The sequence below is a fragment of the Hyperolius riggenbachi genome, chromosome 1 (assembly GCF_040937935.1).
Source record: "Hyperolius riggenbachi isolate aHypRig1 chromosome 1, aHypRig1.pri, whole genome shotgun sequence".
Taxonomy (NCBI): Eukaryota; Metazoa; Chordata; class Amphibia; order Anura; family Hyperoliidae; genus Hyperolius; species Hyperolius riggenbachi.
This window is the reverse complement of record NC_090646.1, coordinates 125109405-125123839: the sequence shown is the minus strand read 5'-3', so window position 1 is coordinate 125123839 and position 14435 is coordinate 125109405. Positions and strand designations below refer to the sequence as shown.

Here is a 14435-nt window from a genome sequence, read left to right as displayed (position 1 = left end):
TCTTATGCTTTTCTGTTAATAATGGCTTTCTTCTTATCACTCTTCCATAAGAGTCAACTTTGTGCAGTGCACGACTAATAGTTGTCCTATGGACAGATTCCCCCACCTGAGCTGTAGATCTCTGCAGCTCGTCCAGAGTCACCATGGGCCTCTTGACTGCATTTCTGATCAGCGCTCTCCCTGTTTGGCCTGTGAGTTTAGGTGGATGGCCTTGTCTTGGTAGGTTTACAGTTGTGCCATACTCCTTCCATTTCTGAATGATCGCTTGAACAGTGCTCCGTGGGATGTTCAAGGCTTTGGAAATCATTTTGTAGCCTATGCCTGCTTTAACCACTTGCCGACCGCGCATTCATAACGCGAGTCGGCAAAGTGGCAGCTGCAGGACCAGCGACGCAGTTCGCCGGCTGCAGGCTAATTAATCAGGAATGTCAATTCACGGCAGGGGGCTCCGTGAATAGCCTGCGGGCCGCCGATCGCGGCTCGCAGGCTAAATGTAAACACAAGCGGAAATAATCCGCTTTGTTTACATTCGTACAACGCTGCTAACAGTAGCAGCGTTGTACCAGATCAGCGATCCCCGGCCAATCCGCGGCCGGGGATCGCTGTCACATGACAGGCAGGAGCTTGTTAGAGGCGGCACAGGACAGATTCGTTCCTGTGCAGCCTCTGATCTCCGAGGGGAAGGGAGGTAGGAGAGGAAGGGGGTGAATGTCGCCGTGGAGGGGGGTTTTGAGGTGCCCCCCCCCCCGCAAACCTCAGCCAGCAGGAGCAATCATACCCCCCCTACACATCATCCCCATAGGGGGGGAAAAGGGGGGGCGATCTGGTCGCTCTGCCTGCTACCTGATCTGTGCTTGGGGCTGCAGAGCCCACCCAGCACAGATCACAGAATACAGCGCTGGTCCTTAAGGGGGGGGGGGTAAAGCGTGGGTCCTCAAGTGGTTAAATTTCTCAATAACTTTATCCCTGACCTGTCTGGTGTGTTCTTTGGACTTCACGGTGTTGTTGCTCCAAATATTCTCTTAGACAACCTCTGAGGCCGTCACAGAGTGTCTGTATTTGTACTGACATTAGATTACACAGGTGCACTCTATTTAGTCATTAGCACTCATCAGGCAATGTCTATGGGCAACTGACTGCACTCAGACCAAAGAGGGCTGAATAATTACGCACACAACACTTTGCAGTTATTTATTTGTAAAAAATGTTTGGAATTATGAATGATTTTTGTTCCACTTCTCACATGTTGTTTCACGGGAAATTCCAATAAAATTGATTCATGTTTGTGGCAGTAATGTGACAAAATGTGGAAAACTTCAAGGGAGCCGAATACTTTTGCAAGCCACTGTGTGTATGTGTATATATATATATATATATATATATATATATATATATATATATATACATATATATATATTGGGTTTTTTTCAAGATAAGCTAGACTTTTATTGGGCAGTGTTTTTTCCTCCCAAGAACAATTTTGTTTTCTATGCATTTTAGTGGGAGAAATAAGAAAAAAAAAGACGTCAATTTGCAGTTTTTATCCATTGCAAACTAAAAATAATCAGTGCTACCGTGCCCAGATTGTATTTGTCTATTTCTCCCATTGATCACAAAACTTAAATTATGTTCCTATCACAATTTATGGAGATGATATTTGATTGTCAAATAAAGGTGGATTTTTGCTACAGTGTGTACTTTTCATATAATATTAGCCAGGGGGTTGGGAGGGTGGATTGGACCTCAGGGAGGGGATCCCTAATTGGTGTAGTTAGGGGGAGGGGGGTTAATGAGCACAGGCGCATGTTAGCAAAACCCTGTTCTCATTTAAAGCTACATTGTCGTATTTTACCAGAACCAATAGAAGACTGGAAAATCCCTCATTAGATCTACGCCAACCTAGTAAAGAACTACCCTAAGAGATTTTTTTCAGTTGTGGTTCAGAAAGGGTGCATTATTGATTATTAATGGCCAGGGGGTAATAATTTTGGATGTCTCGTTTTTGCCCTTTCTTGTTTCAAGTTAGTCTATCAATAAAATATCCTAATTAAACTTAGTGGACATTGGCTTCAATTCGTACAGCATTACCACATGCCATAATGCATAAAACAGCTGCTTTTACTGAACATTATTATTATTATTATTTATTTATTTATAAAGCGCCAACATATTCCGTGGCGCTGTACAATCTAAGAAAACAAACAAGGGATACATAATGATACAGACAATGATATACATGAAATATGAACACTGATACAAGATACAGCACTGCTGATTACAACTTGATTTAACATGATGACTAAAATGTATAAATTTCTAACAGTGTGCAAGCAATTGAATTAATAACATTCCATGACACAAAAGGGTGAGAGCCCTGCCCTTGCGAGCTTACAATCTAAAGGAATGGGGTGGAAACAAGAGGTGGGGGAAGTATACAGTATATGTACAGGCAGTGCGTAATTAGGTTATTTAGTGGGTGCATGGCCTAAGCTAGAGAATATGCTTGTCGGAAAAGGTGGGTTTTGAGGGAGCGTTTAAAGATTTCGAAGGTGGAAGAGTGGCGGATGTGTTGTGGAAGGGCATTCCAGAGGAGGGGTGAGGCACGTGAGAAGTCTTGTACACGTGAATGTGAGGAGGTAATTGTAGAAGAGGATAGAAGAAGCTCGTGTGCAGATCTGAGATTGCGGTTGGGTTGGTATCTGGAGACTAGTGAGGAGATGTACAGGGGAGAGAGATTGTGGAGAGCTTTGTAGGTTATGGTTAAGAGTTTGAACTGAATCCTCTCATTAATTGGTAGCCAGTGAAGAGCTTGACAGAGTGAAGTGTCAATTCACTAAAGCGGCTACCTCATGGCAAGCTGAAATTACCAACCAGTGAGGTAAGCTACCGTCTTGTGCAGTAAATACCTCAACACGTGTTAGTAAATGTCAGTTATCAATGATTTGAGAATGCGGTAAAGCCAAGAGAGATGTTGGGTATTTACCTCCAGCTCTGATCTGTCAGAAACTAGCAAACACAGTGGGATGCAAAAGTTTGGGCAACCTTGTTAATCGTCATGATTTTCCTGTATAAATCGTTGGTTGTTACAATAATAAATGTCAGTTAAATATATCATATAGGAGACACACACAGTGATATTTGAGAAGTGAAATGAAGTTTATTGGATTTACAGAAAGTGCGCAATCATTCTTTAAATAAAATTAGGCAGGTGCATAAATTTGTCATTTTATTGATTCCAAAACCTTTAGAACTAATTATTGGAACTCAAATTGGCTTGGTACGCTCAATGACCCCTAACCTACGTACACAGGTGAATCCAATTATGAGAAAGAGTATTTAAGAGGGTCAGTTGTAAGTTTCTCTCCTCTTTTAATTTTCTCTGAAGAGTAGTACCATGAGGGTCTCAAAACAACTCTCAAATGACCTGAAGACAAGGATTGTTCACCATTATGGTTTAGGGGAAGGATACAGAAAGCTGTCTCAGAGATTTCAGCTGTCTGTTTCCACAATTAGGAACATAATGAGGAAAGGGAAGATCACAGGCTCAGTTCAAGTTAATACTTAAAGTGGCAGACCAAAAAAAGATAGAAGCGACGAATGGTAAGAACAGTCAGAGTCAACCTACAGACCAGCACCAAAGACATCATCTTGCTGCAGATGGAGTCACTGTGCATCGTTCAACCATTGGGCGCACTTTAAACAAGGAGATGCTGTATGCAAGAGTAATGCAGAGAAAGCCTTTTCTCTGCACACTGCACAAACAGAGCCGATTAAGGTATGCTAAAGCACATTTGGAAAAGCCAGCTTCATTTTGGAATAAGGTGCCGTGGACTGATAAAACTAAAATTGAGTTATTTGGGCATAACAAGGGGCGTTAAACAACACAGCATTCCAAGAAACACACCTGCTACCTACAGTAAAATATGGTGGTGGTTCCATCATGCTGTCAGGTTGTGTGACCAGTGCAGGGACTGGGAATCTTGTCAAAGTTGAGGGATGCATGGATTCTACTTAGTATCAGCAGATTCTGGAGACCAATGTCCAGGAATCAGTGACAAAGCTGAAGCTGCGCCTGGGATAGGTCTTTCAACAAGACAACGACCCTAAACACTGCTCAAAATCCACTAAGACATTCATGCAGAGGAACAAGTACAACGTTCTGGAATGGCCATCTCAGTCCCTAGACCTGAATATAATTGGAAATCTGGGGTGTGAGTTAAAGAGAGCTGTCCATGCTCAGAAGCCACCAAACCTGAATGAACTAGAGATCTTTTATAAAGAGGAATGATCCAAATTACCTTCAACCAGAATTCAGACTATCATTGGAACCTACAGGAAGCAATTAGAGGCTGCAATTTCTTCAACAGGAGGATCTACTAAATATTGATTTAATTTCTTTTTTGTGGTGCCCAAATGTACGCACCTTCCTAATTTTGTTTATATAATAATGTTTAACGAATTATTGTACACTTTCTGTAAATCCAATAAACTTCATTTCATTTCTCAAATATCACTGTGTGTGTCTCCTATATGATATATTTAACTGACATTTTTTATCGTAACAACCAATGATTTATCATTCTAAAGAGGAGAAAAGAAATCTTGCACCGCTTCAAGGCTTCTCACTCTGTCAGTTTAATTTTCATCATATACATACAAGTCCATTTCAAAAGTCGATAAATTATGAAACATTGACTGACATACCCTACCCGAGTCCTGGCTGTGGGGCAATGTGGGGGCGGCAGCGGCCTGCCTGACCACCGTTTCGCTCAACAAGCTTCCTCTGAGGCTCCATGCGCTCCTCTTTAGAATGATATATACTGCATCTGTTTCATCAATCTGAGCACGCAAGAGGCTATACCCTGTGCTCCTGTACCAGTTAGTGGAACCCTCCCTAGAGCAGATATCCACTGTGCCTACCTTTTTGTCTCTATTTAAAACGCAACCAATGATTTATACAGGAAAATCATGACGATTAACAAGGTTGCCCAAACGTTCGCATCCCACTGTAGCATGCAATAGCATTGACAGACAGCAGAAAACAGAGAGCCAATAGAAAGAACCTCCTACTCCTGCTTCTCACCTCATTTGATACGATGCACTGGTGGGTGGGATATGACAGTGGCAGAGCAGGAGAAGAAGACATTCAAATAGGCTTTTCTGCATCACTTTGGATGTGCAGATCTATCTAGTGACACACAGAAGAGAAGACCTCTAGTGACAATTAAGCACATCTAAAGTGATACAAGAAAGCCTTTTCCTCTCAAACAAGCTGTCACAGGACACAGAAACGGCTCATACAGACCAGTCCACACAGACATGGCGTGGAGCCTCATAGCTGCCTGTCTCCTCTCTGCCTGCCATCCTCTGCTTCCGCCAGCAGCAGAAGACACATACTCAAAGGGAATCAGTCTGCTGTGAAGTGCATTCCTGGAGATCACAAGAAGAGGAGCGCTGTCTCAACTGTATATCAACAGATTGTATACAAAATATTGGTTGTACTTGTGGCACAATAGCCACAAATGGATTTTCCAGAATTATTTGGGCTAGATATCGTAAAGTGACACTACAAACTTGTCCTGAATACCTCCACCAATACTTTTAGCCACACACCCTGAACAAGCATTCAGATCAGATGTTTCTGACAAGATTAGCTGTACGCTTGTATCAGTTGTGCGATTCAAATATTACTGAAAGATAAATCAGCAGGACTGCCAGGCAACTGGCGTTGTATAAAAATAAATAAATATGGCAGCCTCTATATACCTATCACTTCAGGTTCACTTTAAGCATTACGTATGCTGTATGGGATTCTTCTGGGCTTTGCACTTTCCAGTGACACTTCCCCCAAATTGGACCTAGCCAATGATAGGGATATTAGGTAATTTATACATAAGGGACATTCGGTTGTAAGCGCTTTTGAGGGACAGTTAGTGACCTAAATAATTCAATATACTCTACAAAGTGCTGTGGAAAATGTCATCACGATATAAATACATAGTAATTATCTCAAGAGTAGAAAGCCTCCGAAAACTCTGACCCCAAGGTCTCTAATTAAATTACAGAAGATCGTTTTGGGTAAGAGAAAAAAAGATGTATAGTATTACCAGCTATACAGCACAGCTTTTTTCAAAAGGCAAAAAAAATACATGACTCGTGCATCTATTATCCAGATACACTTCAAGCCGGGCTTAAAGTGCTCTCCCCCGGGAGGCCATTGCTGTGAAGAATTGCACAGGAGGTCTGGGTATAGTATTACAAGGCTCACCCTAGGTAGTCTGGTCAGATCAGCACACATGAATGCAGAGGAGCTCCTATACGTTGCCTAAATGGAGCGATTTTACAGAAATTTATGGCTGGATGTGGCCGTGCCAAGGGCGCACAAAGAAAAGATTATTTTTTTCCCCCCGAAATGATTTTAGAATTTAGTTCAAGATATAAAAATATATTGCTGCTTGCATAAAAGCTGGCGAGGGAGCTATATAAAGAAATTCACACTATAGAGTGATGAATTTGCCAAATAAATCTTGCTGCTTCTGATTATAAGCCCACCGGGCAGTCATTACTGGGGTTCATGGATTCTGCCCAAAATGGTGCAAGATTTATAACTGTTACTACAATTCATTCTCAGTGATTTTATGCTGTTCAGTTACCCACTTTAAAAGTCCATCTTAAAAATGACTCGTGAGTGGTGATGATTTGTTAACCTCTTATGGACGGCGGTTATTGGAATCTCCGCTCTGTTTGTGTGCTGTTATTCCTGCCAGGGCGTAGATTTCACTCACCGCCGCCGCACTGTCTGCTTGCTCTTGCCGTTCCCGCCGCTGTTTGCGTCACTGCACCCACTTACTCTGCTGTCACGCTGTCAGCAGAGCTTCCGTATATCCGGCCAATCAAAGCAATCACACGGCTTAAAAGAGCACAAACGGCTCTGGTCTTAAAGGGACACTTAAGTCAAACAAAAAAAATGAGTTTTACTCACCTAGGGCTTCCAATAGCCCCCTGCAGCTTTCCGGTGCCCTCGCCGTCTCCCTCCGATCCTCCTGGCCCCGCCGGCAGCCACTTCCTGTTTCGGTGACAGGAGCTGACAGGCTGGGGACGCGAGTGATTCTTCGCATTCCCAGACACATTAGCACCCTCAATGCTGCTATATGGTATATGATATATGCTATAGCAGCATAGATGGCGCTATTGTGGCCAGGAACGCGAAGAATCACTCGCGTCTCCAGCCTGTCAGCTCCTGTCACCGAAACAGGAAGTGGCTGCCGGCGGGGCCAGGAGGATCGGAGGGAGACGGCGAGGGCACCGGACAGCTGCAGGGGGCTATTGGAAGCCCCAGGTGAGTAAAACTCACTTTTTTTTTTTTTTTTACTTAAGTGTCCCTTTAAAGCTGCCAGATCTGTCTGGTCCGCAAGTGGTTAAAGAGGAATTGCAGTGAAAATAATGTAATGAATAAAATTGCTTATTTTTTTATTTATTTTTTAGAATATTCACTTATAAATGATTTAATCAGTGTTCGCCCATTTTAAAATCTCTCCTCTCCCTGATTTATATTCTGAATTTTATCAACGGTGGTGACATCTTTAGTCCTGCCAGGTGATCTGTACGGAATGTTCGTTACTAAGAGTTCTATGCTCAGAGGGAGATATTACTTGCTTGGCACTTGGAAACAGCCATTATTTTTTCACAATGCAATAAGGTTTACAGACACCTAACTGTCAGGACCATAGTCATGACATAACACTGTGTGTGTGTGTGTGTGTGGGGGGGGGGGGGGGGGGGCACTATTTATTAACAATATGTCTGTGAAAGCAGGAAGTAGAAACAGTGCAGATTTGTTGTAGGATTTGCATCAGCTGTAACAAAGACATGTTTTTCTCTACAGGTTATTATGCTGTTGCGTATCTTTTAGAGCAGAGAGGAAGTTCTGAGTTCAGGTCCGCTCTAAAGATAAAAATCTGGCTTAATTTCGGATTCTGAGGATAGCTTGTGCTGTGTCAGTGTCGCTCTGTTCTGAAGTAAAGGAGAACAAACATTTAGAGACTATCCCAAAAAAATGCATTTTTCCACTGCAGCTAATGTAAAAATAGACAAAACACAAGTGGTGTCCAAACACATGCAACAAGCTGTCAGCTTTCCCTGCGCTTGAAAATTCGCATTAGAGGTGAATGAGCCCTTGAAATAACATTGACTTACTTGGGTTGTCAGTTCTAATGCAAATTTGCATTGCAGGGAACCACAGGCAAATTTGTCAAGCATGACCCCTGCGCTCAGGGCTTGTTCACACTTAGGGAGTTTCACGCTTTTTTTGAGTGCCGGTGACTTTGAAAAATGCCCTAAAATACCTTGTGCAATGAATCCTTATGGGATAGTTAATATCAGCGCCTTTTGTCTGCTTTCCATTCACAAAAGTGCTGCATGTACCATTTTCGGGGCGATTTTGCTACAATGGAAGGTATAGGTTTGTATCTCTGAAACATTGTAACTCAACTAATGTTTGTAAGTAATGATGTATTGAAAAAGCAAGCCAACCACTATGCAAAGTTTACTCATATGGGTCAATGAACAATATTCACCACTGATCAATTGAGAAAGGTCTTAGATTTAAAGAGATATTTTTTCTAAGTTTCATGTTTTTATTAAAATAAATGTTTTTATGAGTGTGTGCCAAGCTTAGGCAATCAGGAAAGTGAAGTTCGTTTTCTAAGTCCTGTAAGACCACAATACAGGGATGAGGATGCTGATCCCTTCACTGTAAAACAGAGGGACGGTAGAGAAGTTATTTAATATTATTTAGTATTTACATAGCGCGACATCTTCTGCGACGCTGTACAGACTAAATTAACTGTCCCTCCCAATCTAATCTTTACTATAGTCATTTGTCTCGGTATGTATCGTGTTTTATGTTTTGTAGTCTAGGGGCAATTTAGGGGGAAGTCAATTAACTGATCTGTATCTTTTTGGCATGTGGGAGGAAACTGGAGTGCCTGGAGGAAACCCACACAGGCACAGGGAGAACATACAAACTCTGAGTAGATAGTGCCCTTGCTAGGAATCGAACTGGGGGCCCAGCGCTGCAAGGCGAGAGTGCTATCCACTACGCCACCTGCTGCTCGTTCGCCTAGTTTCTATCCTATAAACAGTGTTCTAAATATTCTTTTTGTTGAGTTGCATTTGCCTTGTCTATAGTAAAATGCATTCCAAGTCTGTCACATGGCGCAGGTCATATGACTATTTTCATAGCTAAGCCATGACTTTAACTTCACTGTACATCTATACGTGACAATAGCTTACAGCAATGATGTCGTTGCATTGCTAATATACCTGCATTTAGCTGCAGTGGCACCCACCTGTGCTGTGTCAGGACAGCAGTACAATCCCTCGCAAGATGCAGTGTGTTAGGGCCCGTTTCCACTAGTGCGGTGCGGAATCGCCGCATATCACCGCTGACAAAATCGCATGCGGATGCGATTCCGCATGCGTTATTTGCCGCGATTTCGCATGCGATTTCGCATAGGCAGGGTATATGCGATTTTAACCATGTCACTGCCTGTGTCAATTTACATTACTTTCAATGCGAAATCGCACGCGAAATCGCGGGAAAAAACGCATGAAAAAAACGCATGCGATTTCCCTATTAAATACATTGCCTGCGATTCGCCTGCATTCCACACGCAGGCGAATTCTGCAGGGTCTACCGTGCAGAAAAATCCTGCACAGAAAAACGCAAATGAAAACTGACAAGTGGAAACAGTCCCATCCACTTGTATTGCTTATGCGAATCCGCATGCGTTGTCTGCATGCGAATTCGCGCTAGTGGAAACGGGCCCTTACATCAATGACATCACCACTCTCACATAACACTTCTTTATTACAGGGCTGATGTCGCTCCTGGACAAAAATTAAGCACATTTTCCAGTGACGTCCCCAGTCACCAAATATGCCACAATGACATCTTTTCCTGCAGATAATACTGCAAAGGTTACACTGTGAGGCTGTGCTTTTATGATCCTAATTCTCTGATGAATGATATATCCTGATTGGTCTTGTAATACATACACATACAAAGCTAGCTGCTCAAATAGACGGTTTGGAGATGTTAGAAAGAGATTTTTACTTTCTTAGAAAAAATTGTTCCATGACACTGATACGCTGTGTGTGATGGGGCTTACCATACATTTACATTGCTGACATTTGTAAAGTGACAATTGTTGCATTATTAGATTGCATTCTGGCAGCAGTAAAGTACCAGACTGAAACAGCGGTTATTAGAATAGCATGTGTAGAGTCATGACAAGCACAGCATAATAATATATCATAGTGCTGCACACACATGCTGATTTCGATTTATGCATGCAATGATACTACCGTGCGTAATGCATATGTAAATCGTGCTTTACAGGTGCAAACACACCTAATTGAGACATGAGATAAGTTGCCATCTGTGCAATACTTAAAGTGATACTTAAAGGGAATCTGAATTGAAAATAAACTTATGAGATAATGAATTGTATGTGTAGTATATGCTACAGCTATAAATTGCATATATTAGAGAATGATGCAATGTTATAAAAAAAAACAACTTTTAGATATGCCACAGTTTTATGTTCTGTTTAAAAACATAAAAAGTAGATTTATTGTTTTGACGCAGCTCAATGAAACAGTCTGTCCCTTATCTCTGAATGCTAAAATCTATGATGAACTAATGACTTTTTTTTTTTATATATCCCCTACTCTCAGAAGCCCAATTCTTTGCTAGGAAAGCTGTTATTCCTTATCAGTGAATGAGGCTACAGTCTGGGTCCCTACTGGAGAAAAACTGTCAGCTCCCTAGCTGAATATTAACTAATTAAATGTCTATCTCATGTCACTTAAGACTCCCTTTAAATGCGTAAGGTATTACCTCACAAAATGTAATGAAGTGTTATTAGCTATGTGCGGTAATGTTGGACGTATCTAAATACCGTGCGTAACAGCATCATCGTTTAGGAGTTACACTTTACAACAGTTTAGTGAATATACCCCTTAGTTCCAAGCCAGGGCACTATCTGCATGGAGTTTGTATGTTCCCCTGTGTATACAGGCTTCCTCTGGACACCCTGTTTTCCTCCCATATCCAAAAACATACTGGTAACTTTATGGTTTTCCCCCAAAATGGTTTTAAGATTATAGTAGGGATTAGATCGTGAGCTTCTCTGAGGAAAAGATAGGAACAAGAATTGTATAAAAGTTTAAAGCCTGCTGAGCAGTAAAAAGTGCGGCGGGGTTATCTGGTCGCCAAGTAAAGTCCCTAGTAGGACACTGGTTAAATTGCAGATATTCTACTATTGGGCACTGGCTAATACCAATAGTAGAATATCGGTAACTTTACCGATAATCTACGATCACCTAACCCTCTCCTCACACTAACCCGACCTCTACCTACTCCTAGCACTAACCTACCCCCGCTGACAATATCTGCACCGCAATCTCCAACGCTAAAGTGTCCCTCCGCCGATATCTGCACTGTCTTCTGATGCTGTTAAATTTCATTTTTGTGCGGCGCCTCCGGCGTACAAATTATAAACTTGGCGCCGCCATAGCCACATTCACATTGCAATCTATGTGGCATCCATAATTACCAGCTGGCCACCAGCATCCAAATGACCTGCTATGAAAACACACAAGAGGTATCAGAACCACACACAAGATCCATGTTTTAATAATAATTCCAGTATTTGTATAGCGCTTTTCTCCTGTCTGACTCAAAGCACTTGCGAGGCTGCCATTAGAGCGCATTCAGTAGCAGTGTTAGGGAGTCTTGCCCAAGAACTCCTTACGGAATAGGTGCTGGCTTACTGAACAGGAAGAATAGATCTTCAAACCCAGGTCTCCTATGTTGGAGGCACAGCCCTTACCCATTACACTATCCAGCCAGTTATGATTATTATTTAGTATTTAGATAGTGCCAATATCTTCCACAGTGCTGTACAAAGTCATGTCACTAACTGTCCCTCAGAGGATCTCACAATCTAATCCCTACCATTGTCATGTAAGTCTGTGGGCTTGATTCACAAAGCGGTGCTAACCCAGTTGGAGACTTTAGGAGTGATAACTATTGCACCACGCTGGTGAAAAGCCAGTTTAGGCGTGATAAGTTTAGGCGTGATAAGTTTAGATAAGTTTAGATCGCGCGCAAAGTCCCCCACGCAAAGCAGCGCCATTAAACTCTATGCGAAGTGCACCAGACTTTGCTAGCGCAAAACTTTTGATCAGCTGTGCACTGCGGTGCTAACCCAGTTGGTGCTTAAACTTATCACGCCTAAACTTATCACACCTAAACTTATCATGCCTAAACTTATCACACCTAAACTTATCACACCTAAACTTATCACGCCTAAACTGAGTTTAGGCGTGATAAAGGGATTTTCACCAGTGTGCTAACTATTAGCACCGCTTTGTGAATCAGGCCCTATGTATGTATCCTGTAGTGCATGTATCATAGTCTAGGGCCAGTTAACTTATCTGTATGTTTTTGGGATGTGGGAGGATACCAGAGTACCTGGAGGAACCCCACATAGACACAGGTGAGCGTTATAACCTAACCACTATGCCACCCTGCTGCCCACAGTTTTTAATGTATTTAGCACCTCAGCATTGCAGATAAATTGTGCTAAGTGCTAACGCCAATCATTCAGCTATGGCTCTGCATCTCGATCTACACGGGTTAAATGTGAGATATTATCAGAGGTATACAAGCACACCCAGCATACTTCACATACAGACAGCTTCATCATAATGTGCTGGTGGTGAGCAGCTTCCAGCCAATTACAGTGAACCCCAAATTGTCCATCATCTATTCAGTCTTAAATAAGTTTATAAAACAGCGTTTGGAATTGTAATAAACACTGATAAATATTATTTTTTAAAAATTACCTTTAGGGGAAAAAAAATACAAAAAGTTAGTAAAAGGATTGGCGGTTGACCAGACTTTAACATAAGGGCCAATTTCAGGGATACAAATTCTCAGCGAAAGTTTGTTCTCCAACTTTTTAAAAGCAACGCTAATTGGCCAAATGAGCAAAAAAAAAAAAAAAAAAACCAGTGGAGAAAACTGGAGCAAAACTGGGAGAAAAGTGGAGCAGATACCCAGCACTGTGCAGATTCTCCACTTTTTGCTCCTGTTGCCTGCTACCGCATTAGATAAGGTGCGCTACTCACGTGCGGTAACGCCGCTGTTCTCCAGCTCGCGGTCGTTAGTGCAGCCGCCTTGCTCCAGCCGGGCGTCGGACGCAGCGCAGCAGTAGCGCAGGGAGCACGAGCCGCAGCAGATGGTGGCATCCACTGTGTCAAAGTCCTCCGGACACTGAAATCCCGCCTGGTAATTGCCAGCAGCGTCCACCCAGCCGTGACAGTACTCTCCCTGCGCCCTGGCACTGCCCCAAGTGCAGAGGGCGAGCACTAAGTAGCATCCCAGTAACCCCATGATGACACCGACGTTTCCGACTTGTCACAGTGCTGCCTTTCTATAGGGGCTCTCATCCGCGGTCCCTAAGCCTGGGTGATCATCATTTATCCATGGAGGGTCCAGCACACATCTGAACACTGGAATCAGCAGCTTGTACTGGATAAGCAGCTCAGGTCTAGTAGAATTTCCTGAAGAAATAGTTCAGTTAAGGCAAAACTCTGCCAGGACAGCATGCTGGGAGCCCAGCACATCAGACGTCTAACAGTTAATAAGGAATTCCAAGTCTTCTGTATGTCTGGGAAGAGCAGGTAGCCTGGAAGTTCTGCTGTCACTTTGTGCTGTTCTCTGATATGCTGCTCTCCTCTGGAGGACTCTGGGTCAAGGCTGGTCTGCCTTCTTTCCAATGAAAGGCTCTGGACTCTGGTCAAGGCTGGTCTGTCCTTCTCTCCTCTGGAAGGCTATGGTCAAGTCTGGTCTGTCTTCTGCTTGCTGGCTGCCCAGCAGTGACCAGGGTTCCCTCCCTGGCTGGAGCACTGCTTTCTTTCATTTGCAGGCAGCAGCCTCTGGTGGTCTCCCCTTGTGCATGTCTGGCAGCCTGCTAGAGCCCCCCTGGCTGTCACTCCCAGCCCCCAGGGTCACAAGGCAGCTAATGAGAGGGAGCTCCCTGCCACTCACTGCCCTCCATTGTCACCAGCACACAGGCAGTTCTCATCTCCCCCCTGGGAGCTGCCACACAATGCAATCCAGAACACAAGCCCCCCTCATTACTCCCAATTTATTTTTAAATGCTGCCTAATTTGAAGGGGATTTTTTTTTTTTTTTTTGCTGAAAGAGAACGCCAGCCTTATTCATTCCAAGCATGGCACTTTCCTGTTACTGCCTCTGTGTATTTTGCACAGACTTTATTATTATTATTGACAGGATATATAAATTACCTCATGGTGGATGGTGATGTCATTGCATTTGTACCCCCTGCTATGAATGTTTT

At 43.0% G+C, this 14435-nt stretch overlaps 1 protein-coding gene across 1 annotated transcript in view; it reads right to left on the bottom strand.

Annotated features, from left to right (window-relative positions):
• SHISA3 (shisa family member 3) overlaps positions 1-14116 on the bottom strand; it is a 33532-nt gene extending 19416 nt beyond the window's left edge. The window contains exon 1 of the mRNA XM_068268210.1: positions 13201-14116. Coding sequence (XP_068124311.1) covers positions 13201-13465 — 265 coding nt within the window. The 5' untranslated portion in view covers positions 13466-14116. The remainder of the gene's footprint in view (positions 1-13200) is intronic.
• Positions 14117-14435: the final 319 nt, after the last annotated feature.